The sequence below is a fragment of the Dasypus novemcinctus genome, chromosome 2, assembly GCF_030445035.2.
Source record: "Dasypus novemcinctus isolate mDasNov1 chromosome 2, mDasNov1.1.hap2, whole genome shotgun sequence".
NCBI lineage: Eukaryota > Metazoa > Chordata > Mammalia > Cingulata > Dasypodidae > Dasypus > Dasypus novemcinctus.
Window position 1 is genome coordinate 34,797,110 of NC_080674.1, and position 24,053 is coordinate 34,821,162.

Consider the following 24,053-nt stretch of genomic DNA (forward strand, 5'->3'; position numbering starts at 1 on the left):
CTTTGTTTAACCTGTGGGGAAGTGCCATGCCCTTGGACATAGGCTTATGGGGATGGGGTTAGCCTTTTCCCAGTGCCTGTCAGGGGAAACTGAGATACAGCTTGTTAATTCTTGCAAGCCTCTAACAGTTATTGTGATCTTCAGCTCTGGTTCCTATTCATAATTTCAGTGTCTCTATTAATGGTCGCTTTGTATTCATCTTTCATGTTCCTGATTTCCTTTAGCTCTTCATCCATGTTTCCTTTGGCTCTTTGAGCAATGAGGAGGACCAGATCTTGGACCACACTTTTAAAGTCTTTGTCTGGTATGTCCCAGATCTGGTCCTCCTCATTGATGGTTTCTAAAGCCTTAATTTTTTTCCTTTGCCTGAGATATTTCCTGTTTCTTTGTATGTTTGATAATCTTTTATTGAAACCTGGACATTTTGATATTTTAAGGTGTCACCATTAGAACTTAGACTCTAAGTCATCTGTTCCTCAAGCTTATATCCAACTAGTGTTATAGCAATATCCAACTCGTGTTATAGCAGGGCTTTCTTGCTGTCTTGGAATGTCAGGAGCCAGCAAAAAAAAAGGGGGGGCGCCGGGAACGACACCTTTCCCAGTCTTTGCAGATTGCCCTGTGTGAAAGTTTATCCATACAATGAGTTTAGCTCAAGGCCAAAGCATAGAGACCTGGCTGAGCCTTTCTGCACATGCATCTTGACTTGGGTGTGCACATGTGGCCCTCAGGATTCCCCTGGCACATGGATATGAATGCTCCTTTTTTCCTAGGAAATAGTTTCCTCACGGTCTGCGCACTGCACTGTAGTCCTACAGCCACCAATCCCTTGTCCCAGGCAGCCACTTGACGGCTCTCCCAGTGTTCCATAGGAGATCTCTGTGAGCTGCTTTCTACACAAAGGGCAAGTTCTACACACAAGGGATAGTGAGTATGTGAGCAGTATCCTGGGTCAGCCTCTCAGGCTGCCACCTGTCAGATTGGGCCAGACATATATGCTCCCAGTACATGCATGAAGGAGATCCACACTGGGAGCTTGGGCCAGCTCCATGCTGAACCAGTGAGGGCTAGGGAAGGGACCGGCCAGGTACCAGGAGTTCCTTCCACTTTTAAATGGCCTATTTCTTGATTTGGCATTTGCCCTCTTTCTACAGGTCTTTATCTGTTTTCTAGAGCTTTGAGGAAGACGTTTTGCCAGTTCTTGCTAGTGGTTCAAAGCTTTCATTGGGGAATGGAGCTCTGAAGCATTTACTCCCTCACCTTGATGAAGGTGGGACCACCCATCTGCCTATTGTTTTCACTTTTAAACCCAGTTGGTATTCTTTTTCACAAGGAGGCCCCAAGAATTGAACCCAGGTCCTCCCATGTGGTAGGCAGAAGCTCTATCACTTGAGCCACATCTGCTTCCACCGAAGTTCATTTTCTATGTGACGAAGGTCAAACTCATCGCAGCAGTAAACAAGGCTGAATGTAATCCTCCCCATCTTACCCCTTCATGCTGCCCACCATGCACTTCTATGCCACTGCTTCTTGCCTGAATACACCACCTCATGTTTGCTGACAACTGCATACATATAGGCGATCCCCAATTCCCACCTTATGAATTCTTTCTTTCTTTAAGGTTCATCTTAAGTTATTTATATCTGTTCCTAGGAAAATTGAGAATCTCTGGAGGCAGAAACAGAACTTACTAAGTTTATATTTTTAGCAACTCGCAGTAATATCTGGCACAGGATAGTAGGCACTCAGTAAATATTTATGGAATGAATTGGCCTTGATTTGGTATGCCTGTTTTCATCCCCTTGCCAGTTTCATGTGTTTATTTTTATTACTGCCATGAATAATCCATATTATATTTTCTTACCAACTTTTACTACCTTTCTGTCTTGCTGTGATGGAGTGGGAGTCCCTGGCTTGGAGCCATCCCCTATTTAAGTTGTGTCTTTGCTGGTGGGTTGAAGTTATCTTTGGTTTTGAGTGGCTGTACGTACCGTTTATAATCCCTGAGAAGCAGGCTTACTTTTCCAGTGTCAATTGCCCAGAGTTAGGACTCTGAAGAGTTGATTTATGAGTTAGTAGAAATTTTGGAAACAGGACAATGCAGCATTGCTAGAAGGTTTTCAGAGTGAGATGTCTCCCTTCAGGGGCCCTTGCTCGAGGGGAAGGTGTCAGGAAACAAGGGTATGAGGGTGGGAGGGTGTGCTTGGCCCAGGGCTCTGTTCATGGGTTATGGGATTCTGTGCCTTGAGGAGTCCTCAGGATCTGGCTTCTGCTTTTACTCGTGTTCCAAAGGAAAATGCAGAAGCCTGCTCAGACACAATGTGCTTTTTCTTGCGGTTCTGATGATGCTTAAATATGGATGTTTTACCAAAGGGAGGAGTAAATTTATTTTTGTCACTTCATCAACCAATATTAAACCAGAGTCATTTTTCTTCAGACTCATAGTAAAGGGAAAGCCAGTCAATTCTGCTTCAACTATGGGCAATTTCTATAGAGAAATAAGAATGAACAGATCTCTGCCCTCTGGAGTAGGGTATCAGAATGGATCCACCTTTACTGCTGCAAATCTCAGAAGCTTAAATTTGCACATGTCTGTGCTAGATATACTTTTATTTAGGCTAGGAGCACAGAACCACAAACATATGGTGTTTTCTGGATGCAAGTAATAGAAACAGTAAGGTTCCACAATGTCTATAATATTACCGAGGACCCAATTTCCTCAGCATTAGCTTCATGTCAACCTGGTAACAAGATGACTGTAGGTATCTGTTGACATCCAGAGGAAGAAGAGGGACTTCTTGGCACTTTTACTTAGGAAAGTGGAAAAGCTTTCCAGAAGACCCCTAGGAGGCTTCACCCCATAACTCATTGACCAGAGTTGGGTCCTTAAACAATTGTTGGCAAGGGAGAGATATTCCCCATTATCTCGAGAGTTATGGAACCCAATGTTTGGAAGATAGTCAAATACCTAGACCAAAGTTAAGGTTCTGTTAGGGTCAAAAAAGGAGGAAGTGGATGCTGGCTAAACAGTCAATAGCATCCCCTACAACTCAAGAGTAAGCATTTTATAGAATTGGTTGCCAACTGTATACTCCAGGGATTTTCAAATCGTTTTTAGCTACTTAATTTTGTTCAAATAAAATCTCATGCAGAACAATTCAATCAGAGCAGCTCTGGTTGAAGCTCATTGGAGGGCTGTGATCCCAGGATCATGGTGTGAAAACCACTGGTAGATTACTTATTGTGTTTATTTCAAACATTTTTCTGTTCCTTGTCTCCTTTCATTGTTATGACACAGCCATCATAACAGACCCCTCCATGTGTCTAGGGCCATTCCAAGAAGCCAGCTGGCCAGAGAGGACCAGTGTTTACAGGGTCTAGACATGCACAGGCATTCATGGAAGGCACGGTTGGGAGTAGCAGATTTGGGCATAGGAAGCCTATTCTGGGTTGGGTAGTACCCCCCAAATTTCGTGTCTTCCTGGAACCTCAGAATGTGACCTTCTTTGGAAATAGGATTTTCACAGATGGAGCTAGTTAAGATGAGGTCGTACTGGATTCGAGTAAATTCAATATGACTGGTGTCCTCATAAGAAGAGGAAAGGACCCACAGAGGGAAGACAATGGAGACGGAGACTGGATGGGTGGAGCTGCAAGTCAAGGGACACCTAGGACTGCTGGAAGCCACCAGAAGCGGGAAGAGGCAAGGAAGGATTCTTCCGTAGAGGCTTCCAAGGGAGCATGGTCCTATGGGCACCTTGAATTCTGCCTCCCAGCCGCCAGAACTGTGAGAGAAAAGCTTTCTGTTGTTTAAAGCCATCCAGTTTGTGGTAATTGCCTTGGCAACCCTGGGAAACTAGTACAAGGCCAGAGGCAGAGGCAACAGGGAGCCAGGAAGAGAAGGAACTCGGAGTGGGGCGGCCGGCCCTGATCCTCGGGCTGCCTCCCTTACTCTCTGCCTGCATAGTGCAGGTGCCCTGGCCTGCAGGTGGGCAGCCAGGAAGAAGTTCAGGGCCTGTTGAGGCAGGGACAGAGATGCCGTGTGGGATTAATGGATTAATTACTTCAGAAAGGGCAGAGAACACCTGCAGGTCAAAGACTCTCAAGAGCTTCCTTTGGGGATGGAGTGGGCATAGGCTTGCCAGATAAAATGCAGAAAGCCCAATTAAACTTGAATTTCAGATAAACAATGAATAATTTTTGAGTATAAGTATATTCCAAACATAGCATGGGACACACTTATACTAAGATATACTAAAATGTTTGGGAATAGACTTATACGGAAACGTCATTCTTATTTATACAGAACTCCATTTTTGACTGGACATTTTACTTTTATTTTTATTTGCTAAGTCGTATAACCCTGAATGGATGGGAAATGTGGGGTCTTCTGAAACATGAAGATATTCGAGCTGACTTTCTAACAGGGGCTCCCCATCGGAGCTCAGGACCACACCAGTGTGCTTCAGGTGCCTGCAGTTCCTGTCTCTGTGGGGCTCGGCAATGGGAAGACTGGATGCCTATCTGAAAACTTGAAACCCGACATGTGCCTGTCTGCCTACGTTTTCTCCAATATAGACATGCCCCGGTGCCTACCTTTTCTCCAATAGAGAGAACAGAGGTTTTTTTGTTTGTTTGTTTTGTTTTTCATTCCAATTTCCTATTTTCCTGGAAAGGGGCATTGCCTGATGGACGAAAGCTTGCCTTCTAACATGCAGTGAGTTTATGCCGAGCGACTTAGTGGACACAGCGCTCTGAGTGCCGACCGAATCGCAGGTCCCTTCCCAACCTGTTTCTCCATCTGTGTAACCAGGATGTGCCCCAGGGCCGCCGGGTTCTGGGAAATGCCAGCACTGTCTGGAATCTCAGCAGCGTAAGGCTCCTCAGCAGGCCTCCAGGGCAGGAGTGTTAAGGAGAATATCGACTCCCTGGGCTCTTCTTTTGTGACTTTAGTTCTGTCCACTCCCGTCCTTGCCTCCCTCCAGCACTCACAGGCACAATGGTGCATGGATCAGACCTGCTGGCGGGTCCCTGCTGCTTCGCCGCTTTGTGGTCTCCTGCGCTCGGTTAAATCTGGAAGGTATCCTTTGATACTTGGGGACAACCGTGACATCCCCTTTCTAACAATCCTAAATTTGGAGAGAAAGAAGAAAAGTTTCTATTTTGAGACTTAAACGAGTAAATTCAGCATGCGTGGCAGAATAGCCAGCCACAGGAATATTGAAAGAAACTGTCCATAAAAATGTGTAGAACCCAGAACTCTCACAGTACACCTGGGGAGGGTGGACTAAAATAGGATTGTGCCTGTAATGTAGAGAAAAGAAATCCCCACTTAAGGATGTGTGGTATGCACTTTGGAGAAAGTGAGTGAAAATGGAAGGGGCAAGGTGAGTGCAGAGAACAGGAAAGACAGCCACCAGGAGCCAGAGGTGAGAGACACCTTTTCAGGTGTGGTCTCAAGGAGGAGAGAGTCTTGGCTAAGTGGACAGGTTCTGTTGTAAAGTCTGGGCTACAGTGTGGGCACGAGGGTGCCGGAAGCCGTCTTGGCTGAGCGGCCCTTCGTATGCTTACTTGCTTCTCCTTGTTCCGAAGTTTGCCCTTACTGCCCTTGCCTTCATGGAAAGTGTGAACTGATCAGACACAAACATCTGGTCCACCTGATTGTACTTCCCATTGAAAATGAATGAATGAGGATTTCTTGCCAAGTTAGCTGTGCCTCTACACCTCCGAGGCAGGTATGCTTTCAGGGTGCTGACAAAAGTCAAATTTCTGAGCCCAAGAGCCTGAGGACAGAGAAGGTGGGAAATTCATGAAAATCAGTATTACTTTGAGGCAATTTCCCTGGCCTACCAGTGGCCTTCCAGACATATCTTTCGACCCATCTTTCTACTCCCCGGCCCTGCACTTTAGTTATTTTAAAGATTTATTTTATTTATTTACCTCTCCCTACCCCCTCACTGTTTGTACTTGCTGTGTCTCTTTGTCTTCTTTGTTTCGTTTTTTTTAGGAGGCACTGGGAACTGAACCCAGGACCGCTGATATGGGAGGGAGGCAACTAATAGCTTAAGCCACTTCTGTTCCCTGCTTTGTTGTTTCTCTCATTATGTTTTTCCTCTTGTGTCTCTTGCTGAGTCATCTTTTTGTGTCAGCTTGTTACACCTGCTCATCGTGCTAGCTTGCTGTCTTCTTTAGGAGGCACCAGGAACCAAACCAGGGACCTCCCATGTGGTAGGTGGGAACCCAATTGCTTGAGCCACATCTTCTTCCCCTGCCCTACACTTTATTTTTTAATTAAAAAAAAATTATTTCTCACCCCCCCTCCCCCGTTGTCTGCTTTCTGTGTCCATTCACTATGTGTTCTTCTGTGTCTGCTTGCATTCTTGTCAGGCAGCACTGGGAATCTGTGTTTCTTTTTGTTGCATCATCTTGCTGCATCAGCTCTCCATGTGCACGGTGCCACTCCTGGGAGGGCTGCACTTTTCACGCGGGGCAGCTCTCCTTGCAAGGTGCACTCCTTATGCATGGGGCACCCCTACATGGGGGGCATCCCTGCATGGCATGGCACTCCTTGCACATGGCAGCACTGAGCATGGGCCAGTTCACCACACGGGCCAGGAGACCCTGGGTTCGAACCCTGGACCTCCTATATGGTAGGTGGATGCTCTGTTAGTTGAGCCACATCCACTTCCCTCCCTGCCTTGTAATCTGAAGTTGCAAAAGCAGCAGCAGGATCCTGAGACAGTGGGTCTAACCTCCTCATTTCCCCAGACTTCCCCAAGGCCATTGTGACAGTACCCAGAGTAGAACCTACATTTGCTGACTGTCAGCCTAGTTCCTTTCCCTTTATCTTCTCTCCAGTCTTCTAATTCCTTACTTCATTTCTCTCACACCCCTATTAAAGGCCAAGATGGCGGATGAGCAGCCATGGGGGTTAGTGAGGATGTGTTGGCCAGTGTTTCATACTCCTTCACGATCATTCCTTCTCCTTAATTCTGTTTTCCTGACTGGAGGAGGTCAAATGAGGATTCTTTGACTTGCCTTCTCATGACCATTGTTGTGGTCTTTCCCACAGCCAGGCCTGGGAAAAGGGGAAGCTTCTCAGCGATGTGCATGCGCTAACCTCTGTGCGCCGTGATCCCTGGATTTCCTTTGAGGATACTCTCTGCACCAGGCGTCCAGGCCCGAATCCTGCAAGCCAGCAGTTCACGTAGGGGAGGGCATGCAAGCCCATCTATGCACAATTCAGGCCCTTGCCAAAAGGGAATCTGTGGGGTCTCAGTGGAAACACCAGCTCTCCTATCATACCCCACTCCCCAGGCATGTTTCGCCCCCCTTCTTGAAACCTTGGTTCTCCCTGCTGCTCCAAAGAGCTTTCATTCAGTAGGACATATTTCTTCTTGTCTTCTGGAGGGACTGAACTGTGGTTATAAGCACATGAATGTAAAACCACCCCAGGGTCCCCCCTCCTCCCTTTGTCTTGGCAGATACTCAAAGTCTGATAAAGCAATTTGGCCTGGGTCTTCTGCAGTTTAAAACTTCCATGTGTTGTATATATGCTTCTTAATGAGGTTAGAGACTCCATCCCTGACTTGCTAACTCAGCTACAAGGTCCAGGAGAGTGCAGGAGCTGGAAAGAAACTTAGAACTACCTCACCAGGAAGATAAGGAAACTGAGGCCCAAAGATGTTAAATGGCTAACCTGGGGACCTACAGCTAGCTAATAGCAGAGTGCATTGCAGGCTCTTATAAATATTTGAGTCATTATTAATTAAAGATGAGGTCAGATGCTGTGTGGTTACATGCTAAGCATTTTAATATAGTAGATTATTTACCTGAAAGTCTGAACACCAGAACACCACTGAAAGGATTTTTAAATAATCCATTTTTAAAAACCACTCCAGGGAAGTAGATGTGGCTCAAGCAATTGGGCTCCCATCTACCACATGGAAAGTCCAGGATTTGATGGCCTCCTGGTGAAAGCAAGCTGGCCCACGTGGAGTGCTGGCCCACGTGGAGTGCTGGCACAGCAAGATGGTGCAACAAAAAGAGACACAGAGGAGAGACAACAAGAGGCGCAGCAGTCCAGGGAGGTGAGGTGGCGCAAGAGATTGAGCACCTCTCTCCCACTCTGGAAGGTCCCAGGGTCAGTTCCCAGTGCCGCCTAAAGAGAAGACAAGCAGACACAGAACACCACACAGTGAATGGACACAGAACACAGACAACGAGGACAAAACAAGGGGGGGGAAGGTGTAAATAAATAAATCTTTAAATAAATAAAAATCACTCAGTGTGACTGAGCAAGAATTTATTAAAGTATATGCTGATGGTGTGGTCCATAGGGCTACGTGACATCATGGTTGCCTAATCCGTACACTGCGGGCAGGATGGTCAAATTATAACAGGCGGTTGTAATCCTCTCATGGCTCTCTTGCTGCTATCACAGAAGCTGTGGCTATTCTCTGTCTATTGGCCGTTTGGTAGACAACAGCTCATCCAGAGTATTTATTAGCAATGTGTACTTTCCTTCATAAATGGCCCCCTTTCCTCAATTATTATGCTCTTTTAGAACAGAGAGATCAAAACTCCAGAAATAAGAATCCAGAACTGGCTAAATCCTGACATTCTGGATCAATACAATTATAAACTGCAGCCTCACAAACTTGTTTCAGTATTTGAAGCCTGGGCAAATATATTGTAGAAGTATAGTGGGAACAGAAATAATTTATAATATTCATTTTGGTTTTCTAGTTCCTGTTTCCTTGCAACCACCTTAATTGGGAGAAAACCTTCATGAGCCTTCCCACAATTTCTACTCTTTCAGATTTTTTTCAATGGACAAATAGTTCATGTTTTAATAGAACATATGGTGAAGCAGATGTGGCTCAAGTGATGAGGCCTCCACCTACCATAAGGGATGACCCGGGTTTGATCCCTGGGACCTCTTGGTGAAAAAGGAGAAGAGAAAGTATGCCTGCACAGTGAGCCAGTGCCCACACGGTGAGCTGAGTACCCGTGCGAGTGGCCAGAAAAGAATGGATCCAAATCATCAAGAATTGACCAGAAACACATTTGTAGAATTGTACTGCAAAAACAAAAAGCAAACAAAACCCAAGCCTGGTTTGCAACAGACGGGGAGGGTTAAATCTCTAAAACTCCTGCAGGAGTTGGAGAGGGGGCAGAGGGGCAAGATTGTTTTAGAGATTTAACCCTCCCCGTCTGTTGCAAACCAGGCTTGGGTTTTGTTTGCTTTTTGTTTTGGCCCTTGATCTACCTGGGAGATTATTCCTCAGTCATCCTCCTCCATGGCCACTTCTGTGAAGGACCATACACTTTCTGGCTTATGAGTTCTTTCCATCTCCATGAATCTTGAGTGTGCTGCTGGGAACAGTTGAAACAAGGGCTCCAGTGGGTAGTTGCACTTTTACCCACTGACTTACAACCTCTTTCTGATAGGAAACCACCTCCACCCATTCTGATGAATCTGGTTTTCCCACCTCTCTGAAGGGGCTTCTCAGGCAGGCTGAATGTAGAGTGTCCTCCTTAGCAAAGCAATATTTCTCTCCATCCCTGCTCACAGGCTAAGGTGAGGAGCTCTAGGATTTTGCTGAGAATGACAAAGAAGGACCCAGCATCCTCCCATATGCTGACTTTTCCCGTACCATTTTCCCTATCACGATAGCCTCAGTCAGCACACAGATGACTGCCTAAGGTACAGTAGTTGGCAGTTTGACCAAATAGTTCACATCATATAGCTAGGGTTCCCAACCTTCCGGTCTGCAACACCAAGTCCTTAAATCAGCCTCCCTGCCTCCCTTGCTCACCTAATTGCACCTTTTAGATTCTGTTACTATTAGCACCCCCACTGCCAGGTACCAAATTCTGTATCCGTTTAGGTCTGAATTGAGCCAAAGAGTGACTTAACATGGAGGGTTGTTTTTCCTTTCATTTCTCCCTCTGAAGGAGTGTTCCTGTACGGCCCACCCAACAGTTTCCACTGTCATCTCATTGACCAGAACTATGTGGTACAGCTATCCATATCTGCAAGGGAGGCTAGGAAACAGTTTTTCCTTTGAGTGTATTGCCACACCCAACAAAATAAAGGTGTTTTACTAAGAAAGAGAGAGAGAATGGATCAGTAGATGTTTGTAAGCTTCTGACACGAGCTAGGTGTCTATCAGATGAAGCCGATCGGCAGCTGCGAAGCAGAGATCGCCAGGCATGGTGATGGATGCTAACTCAGTGGGGGAAGCTGTCAAGTCAACAAGGCAGCATACTGACGTAGAAAGGAGCAGGACCAAGTCTGAAAGATCTAGGATCTAGTCTTGGCTCTATGATATGCTAATTATGAGACCTTGGGAATATTAATTAGCCTCTCTCATTCTATTATTTATCTGCATCTCTTAAAAAGAAAAGGAGTGCTAAGAGTATCTCCCTAAACAGCATTGTTATGTCAATTAAACAGCACTGAATTATATACATGAATGTGATTAAAATTTGAGCTCTTTCTGAAAGTCAAAAGAGGGATCCAGTCCAGAGAGTAGGAAGATTAGATAAGGGTTGAGATCTTGATACTTAGGAAAGGTGAGTATAGGAGGGAGTGGGAATCCAGGACAGTTGGTAGTGGGAGTTAGAACAAGACAGCTCAGAGTGGATCTGATTTTGAGGCCAAGTCTGGATAAGCCAGGGCACCATTTTATATCCCCTGCCACATTAGGATTTTGCCTCTGGACTTTGGGTGATTGGCTCTGTATCTTTGAGATGAGTAGTTTCTCAACCTTTTTTCATTATCACACCTCCACTGCCTCCCAGGAGAAAAGGTAATTTAATTAAAATTCTCCCTAACATAAGAAATTAAATACTGAGAAATAATATTTTGTTGGGTAGATAGGGTTGTGCTTTGGTAGGAGGGAGGGCACTAACCATTATAGTTTCTAATAATTTTCTTCCCCCTCCCAAGAACCAAAATTCACCCCCTTTGTGGGGATGATATCACCCCCACTGGAATACAGGACTTAGCTGAAAGGGGATCAAGAAAGTTGATAGATTCTGACACTGTATCAGTAAATTGCCTCAGTAACAGAAGCATTTATTTTGAATGCTAAGGCTGTCAGCACCAAACTACTCAAAATTAATTTAAATTATCATGGCTGTTTGCTTGAGATGGGTGTCTAATCGGAGTATTATATATGATAGATAAAAGTGAACAGGGCCATGGCAGTGGATCTCCAAGCCCATGAATTCTGCTCACTGTAGGACGAGAAGCTTTTGGACTTTTGCATAGATTAGTCATTCAGAAATGGTGATGTTTGAAACTGTTGGTAGCTTATTGTTCTTATGAATCTCCTCTGGGTTAACATTTTGTTCACTGAAATGTTTCATGATGTAAAAGAACCACACTTTTCCTAGAATTGTAAAATCAGGTATCTTTTCTTTGTCTGAGTAACTTCAGATCATTGCAATGGATGGGAATGCCTCTGCTTTTCTGATTTCCGTAAAATCCCAGGAAAATGAGTTGATGGCATAGAGGGCTGGAAGGAGTACTGAAAGTTCTCGGTGACTGTTATGGAATTGAAAGGTGATGTAGCCCATGAGCACCTAAGAAGAAGACTAAATGTCTTTTTCTTTTTAGGAGGTACCAGAGATCGAACCCGGGACCTTGTATATGCAAAGCAGGTGCTCAACCACTGAGCTACACCCTCTCCCCAAGACTAAATGTCTTTTGAGGGTGTCTGAGCACTTGAACCCATTTTTACCTTTCTGAAAACTGCTTCCCTGTCCCCACCTCCTCAACTGTCAGAGGGATGACTCCCAGCAGCCATACTGCTATCTTGGGACCCCATCCCTACTCCCTTGGCCATAGCTGATTAGACTACAGATGAACAGTGGATCCTAAGCCAATTAACTTTGCTTTCCTCCAATGTATGAATAGCAAAAACCACAACTCAAGGTAGCTACATTTATATTCATTTAAAACTTTGTTTCGATTTGCTTTCCTTTACTTTTTTTCTCTGTTTCTTTTTAAAGGTAATGCAATTTTTATAAGATGTAATGTTTTGTAAGGATTGATATGCTGATGGGGTGTTGGCAGGAGATGGGGAACAGTGCAGCCCTGTAACCGATAGCTGGCACTAAGACCAGGACCAGTTTCAAAAGTTATAGTTCCTGCCATCCATTAAGACCAGAACCCTCTCTGTCTGGGTCCCAGTTCTCAGTTCTCAGGGAAGGAACTCTGATTGTCCCAACTCGGATGAAATACCAAGTCCTGGACAAATTGGCCTGGTCTAGGGTAAGTTGTATTGTGTGAATATGGCTGGCAGGAATGCACCTGTCAATTCCGGAAGGTGGCTACGGGTACCAAGGCTGCTATGTAATGACTTATTGTTCACTAATTTCCATTTGTTTATGCATCTCCCTTCTAGATACGAATTTCTTTCAGGCAAGGAATATGCCTTATTTACAGTTATATTCCCAATGTCAAGTTCAAGGCTGGGTTCATAATAGATGATCAATAAATACTTGTTGAACAAAAGAATACAAGTTGACACCAGGAAAAAAAGAATTCTCTATTCCTCTTAAGTTTGGTTTTCTTCAATCAGACTTATTTAAAAGCACATCTTGCCAAAGATATTTACTGTATTTTCATATGTCCGGAACCATCTCAACTGTGACTAGCACCTTGAATTACAGACCATTAAATTTTTAATTTAAAGGATTTTTAAAAATTAAAAAAATAAAATTGAGAGTCCAGAGTGTGACAGGCACTGTGCTAGGGTAGAGGATATATTGATAAGTGAGACATTGTCACTGTATTTTCAGGACCTCTCCTTTGATGGAGTGAGTGTGAGAAACCTTTAGGATCACTGAGCTTAACGTTCTCATTTTATGGACAAGACAATGAAAACCCGTAAAGGTGTGTAGGCCCGATGGAAAATGTTTTGATTTATTCATAAAGTTTTAATATGTCTATGTGCAAAGATATTTTTCAGTGAGAAGCATTACATATTTTGGCCAAAGGAGAGAGTCATTCAGTCTTTATACATCTGTAGAAGATCTTTTTTTTTTTTTGATCTTACATTTCTTTGTAATAGGCATGTGATGATGTAGCTGATATTTGCTAAGCTTTGGGTTTATTTGGAACCACTAAATAGCTGGCACTCCAGTTCTTTGGAAACTCAAAGTGCTTCGATTGGAAATCTCTATGATTACAGGCTAGTAAGGTCATTTATTATTGGCATGGCTTCTGACACCTCTCACATTTATTATTATTCCATGTTAAGTCACTTTCTGAGAAGCCTGGAGAATGTTTTCCACCTTTGAAGGTGCAGTTTATATTGGCTTTCTTTGGGCAGAAGTGAAGTTTGGAGAAGAGAGTAAAAGGGATCATTTTTCTAAGTTCACGGAGGATGGATGTGAAATTTTTCTTTGCTGGAGAAGGAGAATTGGAGATGGAATTCAATGAACTTTCCTCTGGGGAACTATTATGTGCAAGGCGCCGTGCAGAATTCAGAGTGGCAGACCAGTGCCTGCCAGCACCAGTAGGGGAGACACACTGGCCGGAACTGGCCATGCCACCTAAGCAAGTGGCTTCACTGCCGCAAGCCAGATGTCAAAGAGCAGGCATGGGATGGACAAAGTCTTCTTACCCTAAAGCTTGGAGAAAGTTTTCTTCTGGTGGAGATGGCATTTGGGTTGGCCTGGAATAGGTTTCAACTATTTACCCAAGGATAAGGAGAGAGGAGACGAAAGGCCAATGCAGGACGCAAAGACAGAGGAGTCCCTCTGAACCTGCCTGATAAAGATGGGCATGATGGCAAAGCTGAGGAAGGCTGTTGGGCCAGGGCAGATGTTGACTGGCTTTTTCTCCTCTTGGTAGCACTGTTGGAACAGAGGTCTGAAGTGGAGAGCCTTCCTGTGTGTGCCATCAGGCTGATCAAGGCAAATAGACATCATTTTTAGCTTCCTAGGAACATATGCTCTTAACTCTGTCTAGAATTCCTCTACAACCTTACAAGGTGTCTGGTCACACAGCCTCCCGGTTGGATGTGAGCTCGATGGCATGAGGATAGGGGTTATCTTGGCAAAAATCATCTCATTTTCCTGCTGATCAGGGAGACTTCATGGATAAGTTCAGCGTTCCAGAGGCTTCTGGTTGAGGGATGGGTGTGGGGGTATATTGTGGGGTGATTCAGATGGTGTGTGTGGCTTGGGGAGTGCTGCGGGATGTGGTGAAGTGGTGGGGGGCTGTGAGGCGTGTGTATATGTGTATGTATGTGTGTGGTATATGGTGTGTACAGGGTAGAGGGAGTCGTGCTGGGGACTGGGGCAAAGAATTAGGTTCCTGCCTTGCCCTCGGTGTCTGAGAAGTGCACATCGTCTTTCCTAGTGGAGGACACCATGCGTTCTGCGTCAGAAGCTCACTGTTGTGACTGAGATGTTGTGTTTCCCCCTCTTCCTCTCCCAGGTGTGAATGAGCCCAGGAGGACACGCTGTCTGTCGCTGCTGGAGGAATGCCCCATTTCCGATAAGCCCTGCTGTTCCGTGAACCCAGCAAACCCTGGCCGGATACTTCCTTCCCTCCCTTGTTCTCAGCGGGTCCTGCCCTCCTCTTGCCTCGGCCAAGGGCCATTCTTGAGTAGGCGCCCCGAGGCTCGACTGCCGGCCCGAGCATGAGCACAGGCCAAGCCGATGGCAGCCAGGGGCCCCCAGGGACCTGGGGTCCCCAGGAGCGTGTCCTCTCATGATGCTGGCGCCCGGGACTGAGCACCATGCCCATCACCCAGGACAATGCCGCGCTGCACCTGCCCCTCCTCTACCGGTGGCTGCAGAACAGCCTGCGGGAGGGCGGGGACGGGCCGGAGCAGCGGCTGTGCCAGGCGGCCATCCAGAAGCTGCAGGAGTACATCCAGCTGAACTTCGCCGTGGAGGAGAGCGCGGCCCCTCCCCACCCCAGCGCCCCCGAGATGGAGATCTGCACCGTGTACCTCAGCAAGGAGCTGGGGGACGCAGAGACGGTGGGACTCAGTTTCGGGAACATCCCCGTTTTTGGGGACTATGGTGAAAAGCGCCGAGGCGGCAAGAAGAGGAAAACCCACCAGGGCCCCGTGCTGGACGTGGGCTGCATTTGGGTGACGGAGCTGAGAAAGAACAGCCCAGCAGGGAAGAGTGGGAAGGTCCGGCTGCGCGATGAGATCCTCTCCCTGAATGGGCAGCTGATGGTCGGAGTGGATGTCTGTGGGGCCAGGTGAGTGGGGGGAGCAGCAGCTGGCTCGGGGGCTCCGTGTGACTCCTGTGGTTCACGGTGCCTGATCTCACCTGTAGAGGGTTATGATGGCATTTATCCTATGAAGGGAAATGTGTGTGTAAAAACATATATATATATATTTAAGGAGGTACCAGGGATTGAACCTGGGACCTCGTACATGGGAAGCAGGTGCTCAAACCACTGAGCTACACCTGATCCCCAAATTGAAGTTTCTAGGTCTTCATTTCTTCATTTCTTATTTTTGCTTCATTCTTAGAAGAACCAGACTCAAAGTATTTCCCTTTTTCCTGAAACTTCGTAGAAAGAAAAGAAATAGCACATGACATAGGAGTATGAGGAATGCATGTTGACAGTTAGAAGCCCTCGTCCCTCAGCCCAGCATCTCACCTCCAGGTGGAGCATCAAAGGTCAGGTCCTGGCCGTGGTTCTACCTGCCTGTCCCAAATCTCCTTAGTCACAGCACACAGGCTCCCCAGGCCCTCTGCCCAGCAGGTCCTTGGGATGATTAGAAATGTCTTTAGAACCTCCTTAGTTTCCCCATCCAGGAAGATTTCCTTGGATGCCATCTGAATGGTTATTGACTGTTCTTGAGCATATTTCTGCTTTCTACCCACCGCGGTAGTAAGTTAGGATTGGGCTGTTTTGTTGTTTCCCCATTGAGTCCGAGGTCCTCAAGACCTCCCTCGGGTTTGTGAGAAGGACTCACAGAACTCAGAAAAACTATTATACTCACCGTCATGATTTGTTACAGTGAAAGGATACAGATTAACGTCAGCAAAGGTAAAAGGCACCTAGGGCAGAGTCCAGAGTCCAGGCACAAGCTTCCATTTGTCTTCTCCCAGTGGAACTGAATGGACAGCACTTAATCTCCTAGAAGCCATGTGTACATGAGGGGCATCCAACAGGAAAGCAAGTGGTCAAGAGCTCTGGTTCTGGAGGCAGACAGTGGGGCTGCCATGCCAGATTCCCCCACTCACCAAGTGACCTTGGACAATTTACTCCTCTTAGCCTCAGATTTCCCATCTGTGAAATGGGGATGATAATACTATCTGTCTCATTAGATGATGGAAAAATGCATATAAAGGGCTTAGCACTTTGTCTAGTAAATAATGCTCAATAAATATTACTATCATAAGTACTATTATACATGGAAAATGATTTGGAAACCTGGGTAATTCTTTTCCTAGGAGGTCACTGGAATCTTTAGGAATGTGGGGAGATCTACCCATAGTGGAGAATTTATCTCTTCATCAGTTTCATTCCTTATCCTACTTAAGGTTATAGAGTCTGTAGGAGACAGAGTTCTCTGACCCGGTCTCTGAAAGCATATTTGACCCTGGGATGAAATGGCTTTCCATGTGCCAGGGGAGTTTCCTCGATGGTATTGATTCACTTGTTGGAGGTAGTGGTGGGATGATGCCCAATTTTATAAAGAAAGAAGACAGAGAAGAATCAGCGATGATGGCCCAAGGTCATGAAAGAAGATGGAACACAGAACTAGACTCTTTAACTGATAATCCAAGGAAGAGGGCAGGTGTGTGTGATGGAAGAAGCAGGGGACTGGATCTGGGATTCTGGGTTCTATTTGCAGGCCTTCCCCTACCTAGCTTTGAGACCTTGGGTAGATGGGTTGGTGCGGTGGGGGTGAGAGTAGCTGCTTCTACTAAAATACTAGGGGTAAGTCTGTGAAACATTTCATTGGACCCTTGTGGGCTGTTTTTATTCCTATTGTACAGAAGCCCATAGAGGTGATACTGTTTTCCTGGGATGTCACAGTGATAACTGGCACAGTCTCCCTTTTCTGGCTCACAGCTAGGTGTCCGACTTCTCCACTCTGTGTGGTCAGAAAGAGATATTTGAGTAGGGTGTGCCTAGTTAACATCTGGACTGAAATTAGTGAAACCAGGAGCTGGGGGATTGGGAATAAGGGAAAAATTCAAAATACAGGCCTCTGGGATCAATAATTATTGTAGCTGGGCTTCTGGAAACTTTCCACAGCAGAGGAAGTAAATCTTCCAAACATAACCTTTTAAGCAGTAAACAGTCTTGACTCTGAAATGCTCTTCTGGTATGTGTGCTGGATGACAAAGGGCCAGGCCAGGGAGTGGGGACCCTGAAACCACTGAGATGTAAGGGTTGGGAAGGGGGAAATTGAGACCCACTGCTCAGTCCTCAAGAGAGGCAAAATTGAATCTGCAAGTAATGAGGCAAGGAATGCTGGGGTCCTGCATTCTCATTGCCTCTTACCAACCAAGAAGTTATGGGGATGGGGGGTGGGGAGGAGACAAGCTTGAGTTTCAAGGTTCACTTCCTGGTTCTCTTCAATAGTTATAAGAGGTCCTATTTACTGAACAGTTTCTATCATATTAGGTGTTCTGTTCATCTCTTTGCATCCACAATCACATTGATCACTCTATAATATACCACTTAGGATGAGAAAACTTGGCCCCAGAAAGGTCGCATAACTTGTCCAAGGTTACTGAAGCAAGTGGCAGAACCATATTTGAAGCCAGGTCTATTTGGCTCCACAATCTGTGTTCTTAATCACTGTGCTATACTACCTCATTGTTGGCCCCTGGGTTACATTTTAGTCCAGGTCTTGTGGTCTGGTGCTTAATTTTGTGGATGGTTTACAGCCTGACAAAGTATCTCCTCAGTGTGGTTATGGGCACTAAGGAAGGAAATGACTGGCGACAAATGTGAGGCTTCCACCTACCCAAACTGACAAGGAAAACAGAAGCCTCTGCCTCATCTTATAAAAAGAAACCCGGTTTTAATACAGAATTCTCTTTGGCAAACTAGCTTAGGACTTGCTTTAGTAGTAAGCCATAGCTTTAGGACTAGAAACACTTGGAGATGGAGGTGTTAGAGAGTTTAAATGTTCTCAAAATGTTCCTTTTCACTTTTGTAACTGACTGTAAAAATTTCCTTCAACACTAAATGTTTCCACCCACCTATGTGGGTTTTGGCCTAAAAAATGGTGTGTAAGCATTAGGGTTCTGTAGAGACCCCGGTGGACCTCTCTGTCCATAAGCAAAGAGCTCCCCCTTGATTGATTCCACATCCACCCTTATTAGTGAGCAACAGATTCCAGAGGCAGACAAATCAACTTCTCACCCACCCCACCAATACAATCCGCCATCCACAGTAACACTCACAGTTATAATATTGTGAGGCTTTCTTTGGGGCAATCCATTCTGCTCCCTCTCTTGAGTTTGATTTTGAATTTAGAACAACCTTAGCTGTTACGTTCACCCTGTCACCTACTGGTGAGTCAGTTCTGCAAATGATTTCCCCCCCTACAAGAGTTACTCTGGGAACTTAAAGCACTGTGGATGCTTTGGCAAGAGGTCACTTTGAAACATCACATGTGCTAAGTGTAGGAGGAGCAGGTGCAAAGTGTGGAGGATGAGGTTATGGTCTGCTTATTTCAAAGATTAGTTTAAGGTCAATTTTGAAGGTTCATCCTTGGGGAGAGACCAATTTACAGTCATGAACTTGACAGTCCTCTGTACCCCGGGCTCAGCTGGGAAGCTAACACTAGGGTACTGCATGGGATACTGTCCCCAATTTGCAGGTTCCGTTCTTGCCTTCTGACTGACACCGTGAGGTCTGCAGTTTGCTTCTAAGCTCACCAAGTATCTCTGGGAACCTCTTATCCTTTTGAGAGGTAACATCATCATCTTGGTGTCAGTGTCTATACAACCTTCTGGAATGGGGAGGATTATTATTTGTGTTTGATGTCATGTCACCCACATGGTTGGCATAGCTGGTAACACATGGGAGACTTTTGCGTGCGTGTGTGTGTGAGCTCCACCACACCCACTCTGGAGAAGATAGGATTTTCTGGAATGTTCTGTTTACTCCTGTTTGGTATAGGGAGAAATGGGAAGGTTTTTTAGATTAGTCCCTCCAAGGAATAGTTTGTAACCCCAGGCACTCCTTCTGCTAGCTTTTCCATAAGTAAAACAGATTTGTTCCCTGAGGACAGATTGTTCCAAATTGGTAACAAAATGTGGAGTTAATTAAAAAAAAAAAAAAAACAACACCCACACACCAAAACAGAAACAATTCACCTTTTCTGAAAAGTAAAAGGGCTCAAGTTTCACACAAAATGTATTTTTCACCATGTAAAAACCTTAGCTGGTAAGTTTTGTAAATTAGTGAACATGAGCAGAGCACAGTGCAAAGAACACAGACCTTGGAGAGAGCTGATCTGGCTTCCGCTGACTGTGGGTGTTACCGCGTCCCCAGAAGGTTGATGCTCTTTCTCTAAGAGGGTGATTTAGTGGGTAAGGTAAAATGGCGTATTTAGTGTACTGAATACAGTGTCTGGCACAGGTAGATGTTGAATGAAAGGTAGCTTTTAAAACCCCACCTGGTCTCTCTCAGGCAAACTGAACCACCTGGGGCACAGCAGGCAACGGAGGAAAGATCTTTGAATGTGAGGGAAGGAAAAGAGCCTCAAACTCGGGCAGTGAGCTCGGCAGGAAATACGAGGACTAATCTTGGGTCCAGAAGCTGGGGTAATATTCAAAATATGGAGCAACTAATCTGTCTTGGGCCCTGTCTTAGTTTGCTAGGGCCCTCATAACAAAGTACCTAAACCAGATGGCTCAGAACAGCAGAAAATGATGATCTCCTGGTCCTGGAAGCTAGAAGTCCAAAATCTGTAGGGGAGAATCCTTCCTTGCCCCTGCCTAGCTTCTGATGGGTTGCCAGCAATCCTTGGACTTCAGTCTCTGATTCCATCTTCTCAAGGCATCTCTCCTATGTCTGTCTGTATTCAACTGTCCCCTTCTTATAAGGACACCTTTCATATCGTATTGGGTTAGGGTCCATCCTCATCCAGTTTGGCCTCATCTTAATGAAAGACCCCATTTCCACATAAGGACTTGACGATGTCTTCTTGACACAGTTGAACTTATACTAGGCACCAAGCAGTTGGGAACAATGCCAAAAGCCTGATGGAGAAGGGTCCTGGAGCCCGCAGCACTTGGCAGCACCTGTGAGTTCCTGGATGTGGACTGTGGGGGAGGCTGGATGGCAGAAGGGCCCTGGGGGGCTCAGGGAGATTGGCCAACTGGCACAGAAGTATTATGTACTGTGCAGATGAGCTGAATACCAGCTGTGACCAGAAGTTATCTTCAGCACAGTACCCACTGCCTGTAAACTGTGTGTAAAATTAAATCCAGGGTTGTCACAAGCTTAGATTCTGGTTACCCATGGCAACCTTGAGTTCCCTCTGGGTTATAGCAGATTTTAAACAGAGTGTCAAGAGGCTGCTAGAAGGTGTTACTTGGAGAAATGACTGTAGGTAGTGATGTTGATCGTAGAGAGGAGGAATTGCCAATTATAGCTTTATAATGTAGTCTCTGGGGCCATTTAGCAGGAGGGTTCTGTCCAACTGGCTATGTCCAAAGGCATCTTGGTGCTCTCTCCATATAGCACTGGACATATAGAAAGAGATGGTCATCACAATGACCTCAGGCCGTTAAGGAAAAGGTGAAATTATATTGAGTTTGCTGTTTAAGAAACCAGAGAAGTGTGTAATATACTTTAGAAAGATTTCCATTATAGAAGGTTGAAAGGAAAACAAGTATCAGCATTTAAAATTCAATTATCTGGAAAACTTATGTGGAACGGTCCATTCCCCAAGGATGCAGTGTAAATGAAGCGTTACGAGACCCTGCATTTGTGCCACACTTCATTCTTTTCAGTCTGCTTTCCCCACATTATATTTCATTTCATGACTTGGTTTCTGGAAGGTACCCCAGAGTTCATCTAAGTCCCATTTTCACATTGTTTCCAGAAAGAAACTGAGGCTCCAGGATGTGGTTTCCCAGGGCCAAGTGTGTTCTTAGAGAAGAGTGAGAACTACAATTCATTCAGCTCCTCTGACTCAAATTCTAGTACTTTGTCTTCAATGCTACAAATGGTAACCAATGATATTAGAGTTGTAAAGTAGAAACGAAGAGAAAACTAAGCTTTTCTGCGTGTTCTCTAAAATGCCTGGTGAATACGTCTAGAGACTACCTTCTCAATAAGAGTTTAACAAAATTTAGCAGCTTCATGAAAGTATAACTAATGACCGTTGAAATGGACTGTGGGAACTTGCCTTCTCAGCTCTTCAAAGTGCTCTCCTGGCCAGGCTGTGGAGGATCTGAGGTCCATCGCCTGCCATCTTGTGGTTGAAATTGAGTACAGTGAGGGAAAGTGCTGGAAGTTTTAGTCGTTTACTTACTTTACTTACTTACTTACTTATTTATTTTTAATTTCTCCCCCCACCCCCACCCCTTGTCTGCTCTCTGTGTGCACTCTCTGTGTGTTCTTCTGTGTCTGCTTGTATTCTCCTTAGGAGGCTCCAGGAACCGATCCTTGGGCCTGCTAGAGTGGGAGAGAGGCAGAACAGGGGTTCTGCTATGTCTTCTTACTTTCTCTCTTCTGTGTCTCTTGTTGTGTCATCTTGCTGCACCAGTTCTCCACGTCGGCCGGCACTCCTGAGCCGGGCGGTTTCCCACAAGAGGCAGCATTCCCACGCAGTGTGGCATTCCTGCGCACAGCCACATTCCACGTGGGCCAGCTCGCCAAGTGGGCCAGCTTGCCCTCACCAGGAGGCCCCGGGCATCGAACCCTGGACCTCCTATATGGTAGATGGAAGCTCAGTTGGTTGAGCCACATCCGTTTCCCTAGTCAAGTTTGTTATCATTCATTAGGCTGGGGGTGTTTCTGGATGCTGCTTTAAGGAGGATGCTCTCTGTCTTCAGAGCTCTCTCTAGAATGGCACACATCTGAGCCATCCCTGAGCAGATGAGTCAGTCCTCTCTGGGACTGGTGTTCTTCTGCTGCCCCCTGGAGGTGCCCCATTGGATTTTCTCTTGGTGGAGTCACCTCCTCTCAGTTCTCCACAAGTAGATGCGTACCTGGTCTGATAAACCCACCTATGCTGTGCTCTTAGTGACTCATGGTGGAGGGATTTATCCTTCCCAAGCCTTCTGGAATCATAAAGACTTTAGGAAAGTGTGAGTACCACGGGCATTTCAAACACTAGGACAGCCAACATGGTGGATTCTTTTAGAAAACCTGCAGCTTCAGCACACCTCCAATCACCCCATACAGGTAAGTGTCCAAAGCAGCCTTTCAGCTCTTGCCTTACCATTGATCCACTTTTTTTTACAAAGGAATAGAAAACATCAGAGGTGTAACTTTCCATTATTTTAAGGAGTTGAGGTTTCAGAACCAGATCTAAAGATGCTCTTTAATTTTATTCTGGTGACCTTCTTCTTCTCTGGTACTCCCATCAGAGCAACAAGGCCACTGCTGGGTGACCGACTTCAGCCATGGAAAATGGAAAACCCAAATATCCCGTTTAAGAGAGTCATTTTAAAATATAACTATTAGTATTACCTTAGGGAATTGTAATTGTAACTATAAACCACAAACAGAAAGGGAGAGAGCACCCTAGTGTGATTATGGTGTTCCTGACCTGGTTTCATACCCTTTTCCAATTTATGGACACGCCTGGGCCATTTTCAGGAATTTTGACTTCTACTTCATTTTTTCTATCCAGGTATTTAAAAAGCTATACACTGTGCTTTCATTTGAGCCCTGGAGACCTTCAAATAACGCTCGAGCTTTTCTTTCCCTAAAGGGCATTGAGTTCTGAGCTTCGACACCTGCCTGATCCTCTTTCCTCTCAGGATGTCTAAGTAGAGGCAGAGAACCACACAGCCGGGCCCAGTGCTTCCACATGAACTCCACCTGTGTTCAACCTGTATTTGCCAAGCACAGCATCGCAAACATTTGAGCTCTCATCCTTTGGTGTTCCACTGGATTGCGGCCTCCTCCTGGTGGGGAATAAAACTTGACATTTTAAGGACCTAAATACATTGCTCTTTTATACAATTTACATAAAACATGGGTTTAAACAGTTACATGGTTTTTTCGTAGGATTCTTCTTTGAAGCATTATCTTCCTCTAGAGGTTTTGAGGATGTGCATTTTTTTCTGCAAAACATGCATGGAGATGTAGCTACGAGTGGCTTGTTGGGTCACCTGGCATAATAATTTTGACATATACAGAAAAATACTCAAAGGTGTATGTAGCCAGGTTCTCTGTATCTCAAAGCCACAGAGACTTGGATGCATGTGCTTCAGCCTTGGTCTAATAGCTGATTCATCCCAGAGGTACCCAGCTCAGGACTTTTTCCTCACCAAGGAAAAGATCATTCTCTCATTTACAACATCTCTTAAGCTCAAATTTGCTATTTCCTTTTGGGAAGCCATTATCAATTTGGTATATTTTCATTGCCGAAGTGCCAGCCCTGAGGCTGGGCTGTAAGGTGTGTGAGGTTAAATGGGGCTGGGATTTATTAAGAAACTTTATTTGTCCATTGGGATCACAGATGTATTTTCACAAATGTCCCTGAAGGAGGCCTGAACTATTAAGGGGTGGGTAGAAGGGTGTGTTTTTAAATTCAAGCTCTGTTAAGTACAAGGCTCTGTCAGATTGAATGGCAAGTCTTGCTATTTGTCCCTAACTCAAGGGTTTTATTTAGGCCAGATGTCTGACCCAGCAGAATGGGTTGAGACAACTTAAATCGCCAGAGTGGGATGCCCAAAATCCATGGGGTAAGGGAAAAATCTATTAGCATCCCAGGATGTATTTTTTATTTAAATAAAATATTGTGCTTGACTAATATTTCAGATATGGGTTGCGAGTGGCATTCTTCCTTAGTCTATATCAGAAAAACCTGTGTTTTATATGTAGGTGATGTGTCCTGAGGGAAGTG

At 45.4% G+C, this 24,053-nt stretch overlaps 1 protein-coding gene across 1 annotated transcript in view; it reads left to right on the forward strand.

The window, feature by feature from the left end:
• Nucleotides 1-24,053, forward strand: part of PDZD2 (PDZ domain containing 2) — a 432,190-nt gene that overhangs the window by 114,319 nt on the left and 293,818 nt on the right. Inside the window, exon 3 of the mRNA XM_058307486.1 lies at nt 14,462-15,241. Within this exon, the coding sequence (XP_058163469.1) occupies nt 14,766-15,241 (476 nt within the window). The 5' untranslated portion in view covers nt 14,462-14,765. The remainder of the gene's footprint in view (nt 1-14,461; nt 15,242-24,053) is intronic.